The sequence below is a fragment of the Porites lutea genome, chromosome 10 (genome assembly GCF_958299795.1).
Source record: "Porites lutea chromosome 10, jaPorLute2.1, whole genome shotgun sequence".
NCBI classification, from domain to species: Eukaryota; Metazoa; Cnidaria; class Anthozoa; order Scleractinia; family Poritidae; genus Porites; species Porites lutea.
The window spans coordinates 8485206-8506498 of NC_133210.1; the positions used below are offsets into that span (position 1 = coordinate 8485206).

The 21293-nt window shown below is 38.3% G+C and overlaps 1 protein-coding gene across 1 annotated transcript; it reads right to left on the reverse strand.

The window, feature by feature from the left end:
* Window positions 1-1697: 1697 nt before the first annotated feature.
* LOC140950602 (protein O-mannosyl-transferase TMTC4-like) lies at window positions 1698-21216 on the reverse strand. Its single transcript, XM_073399840.1, has 20 exons — window positions 20498-21216; window positions 19192-19279; window positions 18437-18543; window positions 17906-18016; window positions 17007-17177; window positions 16510-16712; window positions 15640-15680; window positions 13184-13326; window positions 12162-12218; window positions 11428-11499; window positions 10406-10485; window positions 9852-9903; window positions 8824-8879; window positions 8439-8502; window positions 8088-8165; window positions 7890-7936; window positions 5480-5547; window positions 4056-4168; window positions 2924-2993; window positions 1698-2324 (listed from the first exon to the last, which is right to left on the reverse strand). The coding sequence occupies exons 1-20, from the start codon at window positions 21113-21115 to the stop codon at window positions 2173-2175; spliced, it is 2391 nt and encodes a 796-aa protein (XP_073255941.1). The 5' UTR covers window positions 21116-21216; the 3' UTR covers window positions 1698-2172.
* Window positions 21217-21293: the final 77 nt, after the last annotated feature.

Below are 21293 nucleotides of genomic sequence, written 5' to 3' on the forward strand. Positions count from 1 at the left end.
GCACGTTCTGAACTTGAAACACAATAATTATAAACAGCAGATAAAATAAAGGAGGTGCACTGCGCTCCTCGAGCAAAAACAGGGGAAAAAGTTATTCTTTTCTTCAACTAGTTAGAAAAGATACAGTCCAAAGCTAGTTTTATGTCATAAATGTTTTAGCGCACAGCATGGAAGAATTTCTTCCCTCCTTTCCAAATGCGCGGGGCAGAATTACGTGACGTGACATGCTTTGCATGACTGCACTAAAAGCTGGTTTGCCTGTGGCAGTTCGACAGTTGTTTTCGTTTTCCCGTGAAGGCAAGTGAAATTTTTACAATTATAAGTTCAAATTCTTCATTCATTTGCTCCTGGAGGTCTTTCCGAGAAATCTTTTGAGAAGTTCTATGGACTCTTAAACTAACACAGTCTCAGGTGGGTATCGTTGGATTAAAAATTGTTAATTCGTTGAATCGCATAAATCGCTGCATAAAACTCAGAAAACGGAACAGATTTAATACGCGTGACTTTTGTTGTATTTTTTACCGCTTTGTGGACTTTTTGACACTTAATACTTTAACACAGCTTTATTTACAAAAAAATCTATACACGTTTCGGACCAATATTGTTTCGAGAAGTTACCGAATAATTGAAGGTTTGGCGCCTACCGTAATTCGCATTTGGTTGTGCTTCGGTCATAGGTCACGTTTTTTCTCCCGCTTTTAGTATAATATTTACATTTGCTTCGCTTTGTCAGCGCTCGTGATTTCATTTACCCAAAAAATTTATTTCGCTAATTTGAAGAAAAAACAATGCTCTTTCAGGCTAAACAAGCCTTGGTGTTCAAAGCCATGTACCAATCCGCTTTTTTATCTCGTGAAAAAGTGCTAAATTTTGATGGTTGATTAAGCGATTTTGAGTCAACAACTTTGAAAATTTCTAACAAAATCTCTTGTTGACCAAATCGCGAACTAATCAGTTAAAATTATAGAGGAAAGATAGTAAAAATGTGAAGTGTCATTATATTTTAGTAGCCAACTTTATTTTAAAATGTACGAGTTACTGAATATGACTCTAATTTTGCATGATTTTTGCCCGTTTTAGGCCTCGGGAAGAAAAAAATTCGTTAAAAAAATATTATTCACTCGATCGTACTTAAACCAACGATTTTGTAACTAGGGCCCATAGGGCTTTATTCTGGTTGAGTTTGAGGGCAGGTCATTTTTTGACTAATTCTACGTCTAGTTGATATTTACGCGGAGTCGCTCTTAAAGCTTTTGATTTTTAAAATTAAAACACTAGATATTCCAAGAGTTTTTTCGCCAGAAGTGAAAAAACAAAATCAAGTGTGTGCGCATGATGGCGCGCACCTTCCAATAGATCGTTTTCACATGACGTAACGGCGGCCATATTTGTGTACAAAACAATGACTTGGCGACCATGTTTGTGTACAAAAAACATCGTGTGGGAATTGAACTCTTTTCACGCGTTAAAACTCTGTTTTATTCCAAGCAATTTGCAGAGCTGCTGACCACGTGATTGAGGCGACAACGGCGACGTCCATGAAAATGTCACTGAAAAATAGACTCCGTATCCTTTCAAACCATTTCGCGATTTTCCGAAGTCGTCCTGTTACTTAAAAGAAGGGGATTTAGACTGGAACTGAAGAGAGGGGGCAGCGCCCGAGTTCAGAAAGAGATCATAGAATTTATTTCCTTGCCGTTCTCGTCCTCAAAAATTTAAAATTTGGTCATTTCACGTCGTAGTTGTGCAGAGATGGCAAAGAATTGTACAAAAAAGTGTGGCAAGGATGTATCGAATACTTTGTTTTTGTAACTATCTTTTAATATTCTTTTCTCAAAATAACGAGCTTCTTATCGCTGAAAACGCTTCACTGCTGAGCAACTTGTTTACTTCAATTTATTCGAAAAAGCACCTAAGTAAAATAGCACTTTATGCCAAAAATATTAGGTACGGAGCAAACGCGCCGAGGAAGAAATTTAAATATCCAACCTAATGTAAACGTTAAAAAAATAGTAAGTGCTTATTCAATCGAAAAGTATCGAATGTTTCTTTTTACAACGTTTGTATTTCGTACAATGTAAACTGTTTGTTCCTCCCGGCTTTTCTTACTATTATTAATTATTATTAAAACTATATACATCGTCGTAAAAATATTTCCATCATTTTTACTCTCTATTTTGGCCTGTCACTGGAGACATGCCGTGTGGTTCTTTTTAGCTTTTTTAAGTTCTCGTGGACATTTTCACTTTGCGGATCCAGCTTCAGAGCCTTTCTGTAGTATATACCGGCTTGCTCGTGTTTCCCCCATCTGTGATATAACACTCCTGTCAAGTAAACAAAAACGATAGCGTTATATCTTGGAATTAAGTTGAGACTGCGTTTAGGCACAGATACAAGTTACTTAAAAGCGACAATAGATAATCCGAACGGTACAACTAGCTTTTTCATTACTATATTAGTTATTACCGTAAACTACTTGAAAAGCATAATAAACTTTGTCCAGTAAAGAACATGCTCAGTAGCGTTTACTTCAATGGTTACACTTTATAATCGACCTTAAGCTGCGATCAGGCCTCCTTTTTTTCGGGGAAGAACGAAATTCGGCGAGATAGGGGCGGACAGGTAAAAGCAAAAGAAAGAAGGACCGCCTTATCGCAGGTTAAATCGACCTATACAGCATAATAAACACTACAACAGGAAAATAATGCTCAGAAACTTCATTTGGATGGTCACACTTTAGGATTTAAATCACAGACTCAGAAGTTAGTATTATCTTGAACATCATAATAAAGGGCACCAAAGCAAAGAACTCCTCAGTAGCTTTTACCTGAATGGTCACGTCACATTGTAGGATTTCATCCCCAGTTAGAACCATTTTTACAGCAAAATAACCAGAAAGAGTAACAACTCAAGGAAGTCTTACCAAGATTTCCATAAATTTCCGCGGAATTAGGTTTCAGCTTCAAAGCTATTAGGAAGTGTTTCTCAGCCTCCTACAAAAGAACAAATAATTACTCAACTTCACTTTAATTTCCCTCATTAAAGATTCGTACAGTATGCAAAGAAATGCAGGCTAACAGGATGAGCGAACTTGAATACGCTTTGGGTTTCGCGTTCCTAACTTTAGCCTGCCCCACAGACGAAACTTAACTCTAGACTGTTCACAGTCCCCTATTTTCCTGTAAGATTGTCGAGATCGAGCGCTTTGCGTTACGGGCTGCCGCCTTGCTTGAGTGTCGAAACTACTTAGGGGGCGGGGCGGTTTGGGAGGAAGAGCTATAATCCCTGACGCCAGCCCCCTCGGTACATTTGCAAATCAAGATGGCCGCCATTAATTGTGAGACGCGCTATATCTCGACGATCTCACGGAAAATAAGGGACTGTGAACAGTCTAACTTAACTCTGGTTAAGTCTGGTTACTAACTGGGGTTAAGATCACATCTGCGACGCAGGCTATACTGACTAAATGCAATTTAATATTCCTTGGAGAGTTCTATGGGGAGAACATTGAGAAATAGACATGTGTCCATCATTCATCGTGTGCAACAGTCAATAATCAGCGATCTAACCAGATGCCAACCTATGGTCTCCACCCTCCCCTCTCTTCCCTTTTTCTCTCTCCACTCCACCCTCCCCGGGAGCGGGTTCACAGCCTATGCTATACATAAATTCATTAAGCACGAGAGACGCTGCGTTTGAACTGATCCCTCTCCTCGCAGAGGCAACTTTATTGAGGAGGGGGTGGGGGGGGGGGGGGGGAGAAAGCGCGCGGGGGACGATTTCCCGCCTATTTTCACCTCCCATTATACCCGTGTCTAGCCTGCGAACAGCAGACGCATTTCCGGTCGTCGCTTCTCTCCCTCCGAAAAATTTTTCGGAGGGAGAGAAGCGACGATCGGAAATGCGTCTGCTGTTCGCAGGCTAACCCGTGTCCTGTTTATTTTATTCTTGAAATACCACTGGAAGCCTTTACGGGGAACACAGAACCAGACCTACAATCCCCTTCACCGGCGTCTTTGTCTGATCGTAGTGTAATTCTGTAACGAGTCACGTACCACAAACTCATCTTTCTGTCCGAGCATGTTAGCAAGGTTGAAATGAACTGACGGCTCGTTAGGAATATGGCTTTTAGCCTCTCTGATCACTGTTATCGCCGCATCTCTGTTACCTAGAAAGGGAAACCTGCCAGGCGTTACCTTAAAATTTAACTCGTCTGTTAAGAAACGTCTCTTCGCACATTAATTTTTTTAGTACACTGAGTTGTGAGCGACCAACTAAAATGCCAGGATTGTGTCACTGTGGTTGTCTAAGTGAGGTGGAGGCTTGCGAGAGTTTTGTTACTGGGGATCCGCCAGAAAAGGGACTTACTCATTTGAAGATCTAAGTAGGGGTAGGAGGAGAGTGATTAACTGAAAATACCCTACTATGGAAAAAATGTTTTTCAAGACTGTAGTTTAACCCTTGCAAGTTTTCCCACACCTTACAATAATTTCACTGTTTTCTTTAAGGGTTAAAAGGGTAATTAATCACTGATTAATGGGTCCAAAAATTAAGTCAGTTGCTCGGAATAGTCATCATCTGAATAAAAAACCGCAGGCCGACGTTGCACTCATTTTATCCCCCCTCCCACACCGCTCTCTCTCCATAAGTGCTACGTTTAGTTTTACGGGTATTTCAGTTCCTACACCGGAGAGGACAGACGTCAAACAAGGATAAATAAATGGGAATCGAACTCAGGACCTCTAGCATAGAAGGCCTGGCACTAACCAACATGAACTAACCTGAATCCTTACTCCTACGCTAGGAAAACGTTTGCTTGAGTTCTTTTTCGCTTTCCTAAAAAAGTGAGTTCTTTTCTCCCTTCCCTTATACAAATCGAAACAAATTTCCATGGTTGGCACTCAAGTGAAACCACGATCATCAAGTGAATGATTTCACTGCCAATTTTTGAACGTTTTCACATCATTTCTATGATCGATAAGAGTATGGACCATGGAAATTTATTGTCGATTTGTCTTGTACAATAACATTAAGAGTCTTTGACGTCCACTCGTTAAATAATTCTCCACAAACTGCGCGCAAGAGAAAGAGGAAAACAAATTGCGCCACCATCACGTAATTTCCATCACGTCGGACCATTGGAAAAGTTATGGGGGAAGGGGGGGGGTGGTGAAGCATCATAAAAATATATTTGTGCAAGGGAAAATCTTATGAAAAAAATTCATGCAGGCCGAGTACCCCCCAAAAATATTCCCGCACTAGCCTAAAAAAAATTCAAGCAAAGGGAAATGTTCACGAAAAAAAATTGATGTGGCTCGAAAATTTCCCATCCACTCTCCCCAACCCCATAATTATTCTAATGGTCCGTCCGTTATCGACGGTTATCGACCATAGCTCTCGACCAATCAGCACAAAAATCGCTCAGTTACCGTAAAATCCTTCCTCCCCACCCGTTAAAAGGCTCCTTGCAGACATTTACCTGACTTTTCTAAGAGCAGAGCATGATTCATCCAGGCACCCACATGATCGTTTTTTAAATTGATGGCTGTTTTAGCGGGGCTCCCGCGCGCGCGAAGCGCGCGTGGGACAGAGCCCCATACTCATGGAATATGGTCAACCTCTTTTCGTTTGGTTGTCACGTGATTGACCGAGCGTACGTACGTACGTACGTACGTACGTACGTACGCGTCTACAGATTGTACGGGTGGGGTAGGGGAGACTATCAAAAGGAAGGGAGGGGTGTCTCAGGCGTGTCTTGGCAAGTCCACATCTTTAATATAGGATTTTAGGACATTCACAATATGGTCAATTGACAGCTGTCAAAACAGGATAGCCACTGACCAGTATCCCATGACCATATCGCGGGCTCATGTGTCAACTCATCGAGGTGACGTGATTTATTTGGAAGCTGTCCGCTGACCAGTTAATTGTTTTACTAGATCGCGAACAATGTTCAATCTCATACTTTTACTAGTTAAACTGATAATGCACACATATTGGACATCAATGTTTTGATCAATTGACAGCTGTCAAAACAGGGTACCCGCTGACCAGTATCACTTGACCGTATCGCGGGCTCAGGTGTCGACCCTTCGAGGTCAAGCATTTTTTTTAAGTTATCCGCTGACAAGTTACTAGTTTTCAAGTGATCGCAGGCTCAAGTTCAAGTTTTTTCAAAGTTCATATGAAATATGTTGTGTTTATGTGCTACACAATTAAAATTTTGATTGCAAACTGACCTCGGACGCGAAAATTCAGCCAGCTGTTACAGGCAGGGAAGACAGTTGCTTTTGACTTTTCTCACCATGGTCACGCGTTGGTCACGCTCTACGTCCAATTTTTATGCTCTGATTGGTCAAAATTTGACAGGTGAGTTCATGCGGGAAATTTATGCAGCATCTTGAATCTTGTTTACTTTGACAGCTGAAGCTGACAGAGTTTTGTGTCAACTTGTGATGTTTTTAACTGTCTTTTTCCACTGGATGTGCAAAATGAAATTCAGCTGCTATCAGGAGTCCTCTGTTATTCATGGCTAGTTTGTTTATTGGGTTTTTGGTTGAGGAATACGTCGCTTGTCAAAGTCGGATATCCGATTTCGGATGGCATCGTTTTCGTTTTCACCTTGCTTGATGCGTAAAAGGATTGCAAAGTCTGAAGCGATACTGGCTTTTCTTGATACCTTTCAGGAGCTGCATCTCGAATGGTAAGCCAGAGAAATTATTGTATTTGATGTTTGTTTTTTTGGATCTAATTTAATGAAGTCGAGCGGAGTTTATGCGGTCATTTAGTTTATGCACGTTTGTAAGATTTGAGACAATGATCTGACCGAGTATCAGGTTTGATATAAGCTTACAGAACTTTAAAAAGCCTTTCGACAGTTTCTCACCGCAAATAGAAAGAAAACATTCCAAACAATATTTAGTTATAATTCTGGCCGGAAAAGAAAGCTTTGAGCGATTTTCTTGCCTCGAGTTCGTCTTTGAAAAAAGCAAACACCGGGAAGCCGGCTTAAAACATAAACTTAAGCTTGAAGCTTGAAGACTCAGGATTTTTAGGGATACTTTAAAATTTGTCTTCCTGAATGAAAATTGTTGTTTTTGTATATGTTTCACCGAATTATATTTCTTTTATTGATTGTTAGTAGTCTCTCTTGTAATTTTAATCGCTGTGCCGATTGTTTTCAGTCGTTCAGTGAACATCGCTTGCAGGAGTACTCAAAATGCCGCGCGTTAATAAACCATTAAATAAAAAATAAACAGAATAAATTCTTTATAATGTTGGAGCGTAACTCTGTTAATGTTCATTCAAACACTCGCCACAGCTCACACTACAAAAGTGAGAACCGGATGGCCGTATAGGTGATTTTGGAAATTTTTTTAACAGTTTATGAATATTGAATGAGTGCAATTTGTATTGTGAAATACTGCTTTCTGTCCGAGGTCTGCCGGTATGATAAAAACAGTGCCTCATACTACTGTTTCACCTGAGATGTGATGTATAAATGGTATAAAAGGTTGGTTTACACGCACCCAGATTTGTTGACAAGATTTTGCAAAGTAAACTTGTCGAACGCAAAAAAGTTGGTCTGATTTTTTTTTCCACTAATTAATCTACGGTGATTAAGAGCCGTTATGGCTCTTAAATGTGATCGAAGATGATTACCAGTTTTTGGGTGTACATATGAGGCTATCAACTCGATGTAAGATTTGGTTCACTCTTGGGCTGTTTGCAAATTATTTTTCTCTAAAATCAGGTAGCCTTTCCCTCAAAAGTCACATAAATGTGCTCTAAAGTTAACTGAATTGTGGAATTCGAATACAAGTTTATTGTTTAATTTAAATTATAAATTTATTAATGGGAGCCTCGCTTTTAGCCCTGGCTAAATCTATATATTAAATGCGGCAATGGCTTTTACAGTTTTGTCTTGATCGATGTACTGGAGGTGAAGATTTTAAGGTCAGTATAAATACGCATGAAAAAGCAATGAATGGGAAACTATCCAGGGTTCACGTAAAAGGATCATTGTATCTGCACTGCTTGCACTATGCATTTTGAACGTTTAAAAACTATTGACCTTTTTTTCTTACCAGATTTCCAAGGTTGAAAAAGGCGTCTGGATATCTTGGTCTGTATTTTATAGCGTTGCTGTAGCATTTTTCGGCTTCCTAAGAAACAATTTTGTAGGATCAGAGAGTTCGAAGTTGTGCGGAAGAAATAATCGTGCAGAGAGAATCAAAGGAAAGAAATAGGAAAAACTGGCACAAGACGAGGCACAAGTTCGATTTGAGTATACCCTTAATTCTCTCTCTGCTAGATTGGCTCACCATCACCTGCGCGCCTGGCCGCTCTCCGGTTTTTACACAGAAAAACAAAGCTCGCTGGAAGGTCAAATCGTAATCAATAATTTGTGGAAACATGAATAAAGCTATCAAACTCACATCTTCTTTATGCAATGCTGCCTTTACGGTGCCTAAGTTCATCCAGCCCGCCGCAAAGTTATTCCTGTACACAAGAATGGCTACGTTAATAAGTTATCTCACACCCCGCTTTTTTTCTTGGCTTTCTCCCACCAGCTCTTTTTTCGATTACGAAATATTGAGTATTGTTGCATAATTTCCCCATATTTTCCCCTCCCCGCCCTCTAGAACTCACACTTCCCACTCTTTCCTCTCCCGCCTCTCGTACCCCTTCCGCCCCCTAATTCTCCCAACCCCTGTCCTCCCCCGTTACTGCAAATGTTAAGGTCACTAATGCGTTTACAACTTCAAATGACTTCAAATTAGAGAGAAAAACGCTTAAGTAAAATATTGCAAAAAGACTAACCTTATTTCTATAGCTTTTTCTAGCAGTGCTTCAGCTTCTAGGTATCTTCCATCATCCTTAAAAAAAAAAAACATTTTTTTTACACTAAAATTTTAAAACTAACCCATTTTAAATCTACTAATAAATTACAACTTCAGACAGTCTTGCAAAACCAAAAAATATATTCAAGAAATAGCCTCCTTCTTCTAAATGCAACGTGAGTAAACCGTGATTATTACGGAGCGCTCTACAAAGTTCCAAAGGTCCTGAATTTTTTTCAGGCTTCTTACGCAATTGCATAAATTGCGATCATAACTGCGAGGATCACTCTTCATTTGATTTCATTTCCGCAGTTCTTATATGATTCATTTCATATACATCTATCACATTTATCTCTTGAACACACAATTGACCAGCTCCCAACATCAGTGGCTTCATAGCTCAGTTGGTTAAAGCATCGCACCAGTATCGCGAGGTCACGGGTTCAAATCCCGTTAAGTCCTGAATTTTTTCAGGCTTCTTACGCAATTGCACAAATTGTGTTCATAACTGCGAGGATCATTCTTCATTTGATGAATGGAAAACTTTTCAAAAAAGGACAACCTCGCGAGTTGTACCCAGTTTTTTGGTTGAATCGATCGCCTTCGATCATTAGTAGCTTTTCGGGTTTTAGATGAGTTTCCTATCTGTTTATTCTCATTTCATTTTGGTCGAATAGAAAGGGCCGAAAATTCAAAAACCTAGAGAATGCATTCTTTGCAGGGTTTGTATCCCAAAAGAATCATTCTATAGTTACATCCTACGATTATTGAATTGATTTGCGATGCAAAAATCCGCCATGGGGTCTTTTTAGCGATAATTACAATGACAAATATGATCTTGGTGTGATCTTGCTTCTTGTCAGAGGATCATTTTTGAAAGGAACCTTTATTGAAATGTTCACTGCCACAAAAACTAAGTACGCATATTTTGGAGTATTCACATGTTTACTACCTCTCCGTTATTGAACGTCTCATGTGCGTCAAAAATAAAATACATGTACGTCATACCTTGATAAGGTTTCCCAAATTGTTTAAAGCTTGATCGTATGTTGGGTTTAACCTGCCAATTAAGGGAATTAAAATCAGTTGATATCATTCTAGTCTTTTTTTTTCCCCAGACATGCAAGGTTTAGAACAGCAAAACTTTACTAGAAATACGCGAATCGCATAACCTCGCGAAGCAAGGGGGAAAATTAAGGGAAAAAAGCCGTTAGGGTAGAGAAAATATATGAAAAAAATGCAAACAAAACAAAACAAAAAGAAAGGAAAAGAAAAACGAGCGCTTCCAAGAATCAAACACAGTACATCCTGTGTATTGGCGCAATTCTATACGGTACGTGAGGATGTGTCCAATCTGAAATAAATATTTCTTTAAAACATTACCTGTGGACCTTCCGCATGCGCAGGCAAGGGCCGTTCCCGAAACCTTTTCATGCTTGGATAAAACTGCAGGCTATTTTTTTATTGTTAAAACCACTCAAAGGAAACTTCATTCAGGTACAGGGAAGAACGATCAAATAAACCACTGAGTACAATGAGTGTTTATCAGTTGTACACGGTACCTGACTGCTTCTCTATAAAACTTCTCAGCAATCACTGCCTGTCCTTTTTCAGCTTTCAGCTTGCCAATGTTGTAGTGAACCTGTTGAAGGGACAAAATTGATCATAAATATACTAAGGTCCAAAAGAACAACAGCCATCTCCCATACGCAACCAGGTAAAAATGCCAGCAATAGGTGGTTACGGGGAACAGGGGCTAGTTCATGCTATTTGTTATTCTTTTTCAAAAAACGCTACAAAACGTTTTTTGCATCAATTGAATTCCAAAATTAACTAAGTCCCGATTTGTTGTTTAAGACTATATTAAGGTATGAAAGCTGTTTCCTGTCGTCTGTTTTCCAGTTCTAATGACATGCCCGCGAGAATCACCAAAACAAATTACTACGGTTTGTGCTTCGTCATAATTTTAAAGAAGCATTTTGTGTATGGGAAAGGGAACTAGGTAATTTTTTTTTTTGGGGGGGGGGGTGGGGGGGCACTTTATTGGGGCAAAACTGCAATCATGAAAGGACTAACAAGAAGATTTATGATTAAAGAAATACAATAAAAATAATTAATTATAATCACAAGAATAATTAAAAAAACAATTGCTGATCCCCAAAAGGGCAAGTGCAAACGGGACCCTAGACCCATGCAAGGCACTGCACTGTTGTTACTTACAATTACAATTTCAATTACAATGCTAATGAATAGCTTATTTTACCCTTGAAAAAAAATTAATTCAAAGCCTAGATGTAGGTTAACAAAAAAAGTGAACAAAAAAATACAAGAAAGTGGATGTGTTGGGCACAGTCACTTCGAACTGTGACTTAAGCACAGAATTGTCCTTCCGTCCTGACAAAACAGGGTCCAACAGTATCCACCTGACATAGCCCCTTTTTCTGGAGGAGGTCACTTCCTAGAGTTTTCCACCTTGACCGGCAAGACTGATTACTAACAGTATTTTGGATAAATGGTCCTTTATGGGAGGTCTTGCTAGCTGCAATCATGACTGTGAGAACATCCCTTCAGCTATTTCATTTACCTTGGCATTGAGTGGACAAACAGTGAGTCCAGAAGTGAATAAAATGTCTTCATCAACCCACTCTGCGGATCTCTGAAAAAAGGAAGAAGGCAATATAAAAACAGCCACAACTCCAAGAACGTTTTCAGGCGAACACCAGAGGGACAAATCTGTATTATGGAGAAGCTCATATTTTCTAAGCTTACAGGGTTCTCTTTAAGTGCTGGCAACTGGCTAAAAAAACGACTAGGTTTGAGCCACATACTTTTTAGGAAAAAGGGTAAAGCAAGGCCGAATGCAAGCCTGAAATTAACTACAGAACTTGATTGCTAAGCCACCTACATTTACATCCTAGCTGTATACTTTAAAACTTACTGAGAACCCTGAGCTCAGTATCTTTTGACAGGGGGTGCCTGTATCATAGTAGTATCAGAGGGGGAAAGGGTATGACAAAGACTTTAAGTCCATGAAATGTGAGGCAAGAACTGGCCCCCACGAAGATTTCTTAGGAATTTGCCACAAGTCCCTTGCCTAACCTGGAAACGTCTGCATAGGAAGCAAGTCAAAGCAAATTACGTAATAACTTTTGGTACAGAATATAACATGGTGATATAGATGGTAAAAACATGGATGAAAGGGAGACTGCAATGCAATTACACCCTCACTCTTTGATTGTCTAACATCAGGCTTAATTCCAGGCACCCCTTTGATATGATTATCTGAGGCTCTATGAGCAGAAGGGTCATTTTTCTTACCTGTACTGTTCGAGCCATGTACAAAGCTATCAGTGCACCAACAATAAATCCTAAAACCTACAGGTGCAGGGCAGCAGAAAATGTCAAATAATTAATTCTTGTCAGGGTGTTACACAGGGCGCAGAGGTGTTATTTGTCTCTTTATTATATCATACAGTGTAGCTGCTGTTATTCGTCCACAGTCATTACCTTGAGTGGTTTTCTGGAGCATTGGATAATATTTAACCAGGTTTGTAAGACGATCGCATGAAGGTTTGCTTGATTCCACAGTATAAAGTCAAAGGGAATGTGCGCTATCAACTGTAAAATTTAACTACAATCAACAACCAAGGTCACAAATAACTCCTCTGTGCCCTGTGCATGTTACACATGTATATTGCTATACACTGCTTATGCTGGTGAAGGTTTCGGCTCCATACTGTGTACCCAGCGTACCCTTCAACCCTTTAAGCCCCAATATCCACATACAAATTCTCCACACTGATATTTATACATTTACTTAGAGATACGTTGAGAGAGTTAAATAAAAGATCAAAGCATTTTCTCTTTGGTGATCACTTAATTAATTCTCATAACCATTTCTCTTGACAATGTTTGGATATCGTTTGGGGAAAATTATTGATGTTGGTCACCATCTGGACTTAAAGGGTTAATCCATGTACTAGTATGCAATGTGATGGTGCCTGGACCCTGCATACCAGTGTCAGGGTTGTCATGGTTACAAGGTACACTCAGCTGCAGTTCTTGGCTCCACCAGCCTCTTAGGTACTTCCCCTCCTTGTGCTCCTCTTTTGGTCAGTTAAATTCAAAGGATAAATACTACCCATAATCTGCCTAATGGAGTGTTTCCCCTGGAAAAAAACAGTCGCTTCCTCCAACAAGGTCAAGCCACATTGCTAAAAAGAGCATGGCACCTAAATAACATACATGTACATGTAAGCAGTCTTAATTTCAAACCAGCATATTACACATCTTTGAAGACTGACAAGTGAATATATACTGCTATACATCATTCTGCTCACCTTTTTTCCAAAGTATTTCTTGCTTAGTGTGGCAAATCCAAGAACAGTGATCAGACAAGAGCCAATACTGGAGAGATACAGCACCCTTTCAGCTACAACAAAACCAACTGTGAAGAAGATATTTGACGCTGGAAGGAATGGCCCTTGTAGAACCAGACATATGCAAAACCTATGCTCATGCTATTTGTTTACTATGTTGGACTATGTTTCAGCTATGTTATGTTCACTATTGCCTATGTATTAACTATGTTACACACCAAACAACATAGTCCAAAGTATGCAAAATCTATGTTGAAACTATGTTTAGGCTATTTGAAAAGCACATAGCTTTTGAATACCTATGCAAATACTATTCAAAATCTTTTCATAGTCTTTACATAGCTATGTATTTACTATGCAATAGAAAGTTCTGCTTTTCCTTCCGATTAGCATCCTATGTATTCACTATGCATCAAAGCAAAATAGTTTTTACATAGCATCTCGATCTTCACTTTTATTTCCAACAAATTTCTTAGCTTTTACATAGTGCTATGTATATTCTATGCTATGTGATGAAACATATTTGCAGCCTATGTATTCACTATGTGACATTTTAATTTAGCTTTATCATGAGATAAAGGTTACATAGCTTTTACATAGATGTATTTTTCCTGGATCACTCATATGAAATAATGTAGTCTATGCGTTTCCTATGTGATATTCCAACATAGCTTTTAAGTGACAAGGCATGTTGATGGTACAGGTTAAATAGCGCTTACAGAAGGCTAAGCATACTTCTAAAGTAAAAAGCAGTGTTTTAAACTAAAACACTGAAAAATCATGCACTATAATTCTTTTTGTGCTTGTAGATAGTTTCTTAGTGAGAAGATTTTTGTTAAGCATTGAATCGCTACATCCATCATCCCTGTCTTAACTTTCCTTTCTAGCTTTTCCCTAGAGTTTCTTCACTTGAAACGATACTTCCATGCATCATTTTCTTCTTTTATATTGGGTTCGATCCTTCGTCTTGATTGTGGACGTCTCCTGAATATAACTGCATGGTCAAAACTGCGAAACGCTAGCTGCAGTCCTCGGTGTTTGTCAGCCATTTTGTTTCCACTAGTTCCCAGGGAAGCCCGTGAGTTCAACACATGCGTATTTTGTGTTTTATCGTCACGTGGGCCTTTTCAACCAATGAAAAGGTGTGAAAATTGACTGTTTCCACGCGGGCGCTTTCAAGTCAAAGAAGACGAGCTGTAAGCGTATGTTTTTGCAAGAAGACGCTTCTTTTTACTTCAATTTCCAGTCTTTTTCCTGCCAGGTTCAACGAAAAGTATTCCTAACGTTGGTAAGTGATATTTTTCTCAATGAAGTTTCGATTTGCCTGTGTTGTCTCCCCTTTTTGCGTATCTGAACAAGGATCGGTCACCTTCGATCACGCTTTGATACTCCTTCGTTTCAATTCTAAAACGTCAGGTTGTTTTTGTGTTCATTTGCCTTAAAATCTCCACTTTTCTGATTGCAGATACTTATTCGTTGCAGTCAAAAGGAAACTGTATGGCACTGAAGAGCACGACATCAGCAAAAAGTCTACACGATAAGCAAATTAAGCAAACTTTAACTTGGGGTTTCGATTCTGAAACCTCCATGAAAATACTGCATTTGTGTTACTACTAGTGTTCGTGGCATTATATTGCTATAGTTTTTCAATTTTTCGTTTCAAAACCTATTTCTTACCAATGTAAAAGGTATTCTAATTCATATGTTTGTACTATTTTTACTATTTTGGTGATTTTTACGAGCGTATTTCAAACACTACATTTGCTTAAGCAGATCGAAACCTACATACATAAGAGACTATGTAAATTCTATGTAATTTCTGTTTGAACTCTAGTTAAAGCCTGTGTGTGTGATATGTTTTACCTATTCAAATACTATTAAAATCCTATTTCAAACCTATGCAAAGACTATTTGTTCTGTGTTTTCCCTATTTTAATGCTATGCAAAGTATATGTCACCTTTAAAAAGGCTATGTTTTTCATATGTTTTTACTATTTCTAGGCTATCTAAATTCTAAGCAAACCCTATTCAAAAGCTATTTAATCAACTGTTCCCTATTCCATTTTACTATGTAAACTCTATTTCAGTCCTATGTGAAGGCTATTTATTTTCTATGATTTTTCTATGAGGTTGACTATGAAGTCTAAAATCTCTTTCCACAAGCTAAGTAAACTCTATGTAAAGGCTATGTGGAAACTATGTCATTTCTTCCTTTATTCCTACCTTTAAAAACTGCATAGCTTTTAAGTAGGTTCCGTTTGACTAGCGAAAACATAGCATTTTCGATACAAAAAACATAGTCCTGGCATAGAAACAACATAGGATCTGGTTAAAGCAATGTATGACTGATTGACATAGGTTTTACATAGCTTTGTGACATAGCATTTGCATAGATTCTACATAGTGTCTGATTCTACAAGGGGGAACAGCAAGGATAGCAAGTCCCATGGTTAGAATCCTGAAAAAAAGAAGATTATCTCTCTTGTCAAACACAACATGCAATATGAACTGCAAATGCAATGTACCACGATGTACATGTGTTATCAAGCACAGGTAATTGATGCTTGCATGATTGTATTATTTGAAGTTGGTATGATCATGTTTGTAGAATTTAGACCAATTTATTTTTCCATTTCTCCCACACAGACATTCTTAGGACTCCATCACACATTGACAGTTCTGCCCCATGACTGTTGGGGAGGACTGCATTACGAGCCGAAAGAACATCTGCTTGGGAGGCCTATTAATAATTATTCCAACACACAGACAATTATTACTGGAAAAAAAGTAAGAGCCACAGGACCAAATTACTGTTAAGTAAATGCATGTGAATCTTAACAACCTACAAGTTGAACAGTTAAGTAAAAAACAAGATGTTGATATATATTGGTCCAAGAATTCACTTTGCATTCACATCAGAAAATTGACTGGCTCAGCTTAATTAAGGCATTCTCCCTCCCTTGGTGTTTGTGCCAGATAAACTTGAAAGTGATACAATATTATTATGTGCTGATGGCCCACAACTACATGGTCTGCTATTACATTTCTAATCAGAACAAAGTTAACTTTGTATTCAGGTTACACAATACCAGAATGGAATATCACACCACATGAATTAAATTTGTATTCAAAACTGGAATGAACTCATTCCAGAATGACTTTTGTAGGAATGAAACTTTGTCTTTGTATCATTAAGTAAACATATACAGAGTAATAAAGTTATGGAGATGGGACGGACTCATTTCAAAATTAAAGTATTCTGTGCGTAGCCCCTAAAAGAACCCTACCGTTTTATTTGCAAATTCCTCCCACATACACAGTACGCAAGAAGCAGGAGAAGCACAGTCCACATGGCAACAATGCAGAGTATACGTGGATCACTATACGTGTTGATTATTGGTACACAACCCATTGACCAATCAAAACAAAGCCATTGAGGTACAAGGAGAAGCCAGGCATTAATGGCATAGAGATAGTTATAATTAATTATCTGTGTGTGGGAAAAAAAAAACAGCCGTTGCAGTTAATTCATCTAAATGAAATAATATAACATTGAACTAACGAGTCAACAAACTACTGAAATTAAACCAGTAAATTTGTATCTTTCTGGTCTATGTATTTAAGAGGGATGTAGGTCAAAAGGATTAATGCCTTTATATTTTCATAACTGTGCTATAATCAAGTTGGAAAAATGACCTTCTGCAACAAAAATAAATAAACAGAAGATATATTAACTGAAGATTCATCCAGTAAATTTATTCTGAATGCATTCTTCTGTACTCACTCTCATAATAAGAGACTTCTCAAATGATGTCGGATTATCAATGACCTGGAACACTGGAGGTGAGGAACCCATGACATGCCATCGACATAGCAGAAGGAGGATACCAGTGACTAGTAAAGCCACTTGTCTAAAAATCAGGCCTTTCAGCCATGTAGTGGCTGCCTTTTTCTCCTACAAAGAATGTACAAGTCAGAATTATAATTAACATTGATATTAACACCAAACCATATTTTATTCCAAATATGGCCACCCCTGATTGTGCACTGCCCTCAAATAAGCACTGCATTTAGGACAAAAGAGTTAATACATTGTAAGTGCTGTCCCAGAATAAGCACCACAGCCCCAATATAATAAAATCAAAAGAAGTTATTTCTGTTAGTGTGATACAGAAAATACTAATATCCCAGTTAAAACAACTTTCAAATAAACGCCCCCCTCAAGTAAGTGACAGCCACCCTCCATTGATGGTTGTCAAAAGTAGCCGGCTGCCGGCGAAAATTGCCACCTACTTGGTTCGTATCAGCTGGCTACTCTGTTTGGCATTTCTTTACAGATGGCGTTTTTTAAATAAAATATCCCTGGACTGGCTGCTTACTTTGACAACTCAGCCATAAACTTGAAAGCTTTCTGACAACCAGGCTGCACCATCGAATAAGTGCCACATTTGAGGCGCAAAAAATATTCACTTTGCTTTTTGAGTGATGGTAATCAATTTATTGTAGCCTCCTATATAGGTGCATGCCCTCTTTCTGCATTAAAAAGGCTAATGTAATAAAACAAGGTATTTTTTGGCTGTAACAATTGTTATTATAAACTGGTTTAACAAAGAGAAAAAGAAGCTATTTTAGGCAAGCAATGAGATCGTGTTTACAATTTTTATAGTTTGATCATAAAGTCACCTTTAAATAAATGGTTCCATTTCTGTCCCCTTTGGTAGTTGTAGCTCTCATTATAAGCATAAGTGGATCTACCTCACACACAACAATGACATCATAAACACAACAAATACCCTAAAAAGACAAAAATGTTTTTGTTTGCATGATGAGTCAAGAAAAGCCTGACATGGGAGACTACAGATGATGCTTTAAATGTGTTTTATTGGGAATTGCGGATGTTTATTCTGGATGTGGTGTACCACTGCATAGGCCCCTGGAACTTTTCACTCAGTCTATCCAGGAGCATGTCCAGATACACTAGCCTACAATGTAGCATAAACACAATTCTTGCAGACCACAAATCTCTCCCCTATCTACTTCTGACAACTCTCTGATTCATCACTATGAAGGATCAGCACTCAACTGAAATTCAGTGGCAAACCTATTATTCTCATCATCAATTTAGTTGATAAAAGTAAATCTTTTGGTCCGGCTTATACAGATCATATCAACCTGATGTTATAATTGAAATTCACTTAAAATTTGATATATTACCAAGACTGTGATCCCTTGCTCTTTACAAAGCATTGCGACACTACAAAACACCATACTCATTGCAAGATATGTCCAAGAGAAATATTCAGGAGACCCATCTTCTGCATCTGTAAACAAGAAAAAGTCACATTTGTAAATTATATGTGGTAATGTTGCTGTTCCTTTGGCTAATTTAATGAATTAATAATGAATTTATATAGTGCCAATGAATGCTATTGAAAATATTTAAAAGCACTTAACATCAACACATTTTAAAAATGATGAGGCTACTACTAGTTCTCATTGATAACAGCAGTGAGTTCCATAACATGAGCAAAGGTGTGATCCCCAAGAGAATAGCAGTTGACTTTTGGAATGTACAGAAGAGATTGTGTACATGAGAAAAGAGCACATGCACAATTAGCAGCATGTTTCAAGGACAGAGATTTTTGATGTAGGCTACACTGTAAATGATAGTTTGAAAGTATAATAAACACAGCAACTGGATGTATGGCATAAAGGGGAGAACGTACACCGCTTCATGATTGCTGTGGCAGACAAAAATTTATTATTCCATTGCATGATCATAAAACCTTACCTATCTCCCCAGGAAAATGTATTTTTAAGACCCATTCCAGATCAGACATGCTAGTGGCTGGTCCAAAATTTACTGGCCACTCAATTGTAAATGAATGTGCATGACAAACCTTAATTTATCAGGGCTTCTGATATTTTGTGGTAATACTTTTATCAACCTAGACATTTTCTGTACTTACCAATGTCACAGCATCTTGAATAAAACAGAAAGGAAAGGATAAAGAAAAGTGCACTCAAAAGATCTGCTCTACCAACTAAGCCTGCAACCTAAAAAACATTAAGGGCATTAAATTCGTGAGAGGTGCCTGGAATAAAGCCCCATGCCGGGGGGGGGGGGGGGGGGTGAAAACTATAGAAATTTTTCGGTGGGGATGTGCAACTGGGACCCTGGAACCCTTTATATGAGATTCTTCCCACGTATCTTGTAAATCTTGTTGCTATCTTTCTGTTTACCAGGTTCTTGTGTTAGTAATCCCATAATACAGACTTGTACCGAGTCCAGTTTTATGTTATGAAATCCAGCAATGTTACCATTTTTAAATTTATGAGAATAATAGAGGGGGGCGGGGGTGGGCATGCTCCCATATCTCAAAAAGATACTAGTGTATGTTGACCCACTATTGAGAAATCATCCAAACAACATTCTCAAAATCATGACTTTTGACCTGCAGCCCATACACTGTTTGCAACCTGAACGAAATGGAAAAAAATGTGATTGTAGATTACACAGTTGTACGGGAGTATCCCCTCCTCATGTCTAAATGGTGGCTAATATTATTATTACCTTCTGTAATACAGTCAGAGCAAGCATGATATGACCTGAAATTAAGGCTGATTTACACCATACAAGGTTTTTGTATGTCTTGCATGTCAAGTGCTTATGATAAGCTTATGACACATTTTGTACCTATAAAAATCTAAAGTATGTGGTAGGTTTCATTTACACCAATATTACAACTTGTGCGGAAGGCTTGTGGTAAGCAAATCACATGTGACAAAGTTGTTCAGTGTAAATTGCATGTGGCTTTTAGCCTGGGTTCCAGAGGTTATTTTTTTTCTTATCATACTGTAAGCACCGTTTTACTTCATCTTAGGCATTTTGAGAACAGGCCTCTGGAGCCAGAATAATTGGCTTTAAGATACCCTTGAAAAATTAATGTGCTACTGATGATAAATCTTTGAGGCAAATTTTCAATTTTAAAACATCCAATTTCAACTCCAAATTTTTTTATCTCATAATTTGAAATGGTGAACCAACCTTAAGTAAAAATATCATTAAATATTTATTCAACTGTTATTATGGTAACAACTCAAATATTTAACGAAAATTGTAACTACCTGCTAACCTTAAAAAGTAAATAATTTTACAAGCATAAAAAATAGGTAAGCTTAGGTAGTTGGTAACTAGGCAAAGGAGCTTAAATTGAGGTCAGCAATATAAAAAATATCTTAGATTAAAGTTAGAGATACTCATATTTAACTTACACTTTCCGTGTGAATTGGATGCACCGCAAAAATGAGGGCGCCGACCAAACTTGCCTTAGGAGCAGAAAATTGAATGCTTGTGGATTCGCCAGTTAAGCTTATCTCATTCTCGTTAGAGGTCCTTTTTCTGGCGCTAATGAGAACTGAAAAAAGTTTCAAAGTTAACACTGAAACCACAGCATGAAGTATGACATTGAAGAGATGAAATTCCCAAGGTTTTAGTCCACCAGCCAGCCAGTAATTAAATCTAAAAGTCAAAATAGTCAGTGGGCGATAACTTTTGTGGCTTAGATTGGAAGAGATGTTTGTTCCCCAAAAGTCATGAAGAAACAGGTTTCCAAGCGGGACCTCAGGTTTTAGGTCCTTGTTACCCACAATAGCCTCAGAATCGTCGAACACAAATCCTGCATTGCAGGAATTCCAATAACAAATTATTGAAACAAAGAATACGATGACAGATGCAACGTGAAACGAAAAGCTGGGAACGGGAAAATCACAATCAATTTCTCCACCGCCCACCACAAAGTCAAAATATGCATCTTTGCGTTCCTCTTCGACGAAATCTTTCCCATTTCTTCTGCGGGGTCTGCTTCCATTTGCTCTGAACTTGGACGCCATAAAACAAGCCTCTTTAAAGGTAATTTGAGGCGAATTTTTAAGCTAATTTCCAGCGGGTGGAACTCAACATTTTCAAACAAAGCGCGAACAAAACCAAAACACCATCCTAGCACCTGCAGACGAAAGCTTCCACTTTCTAGGGAGGGGTAAGAAGAGAAGTCAAAGTTGTTGCTAAAAA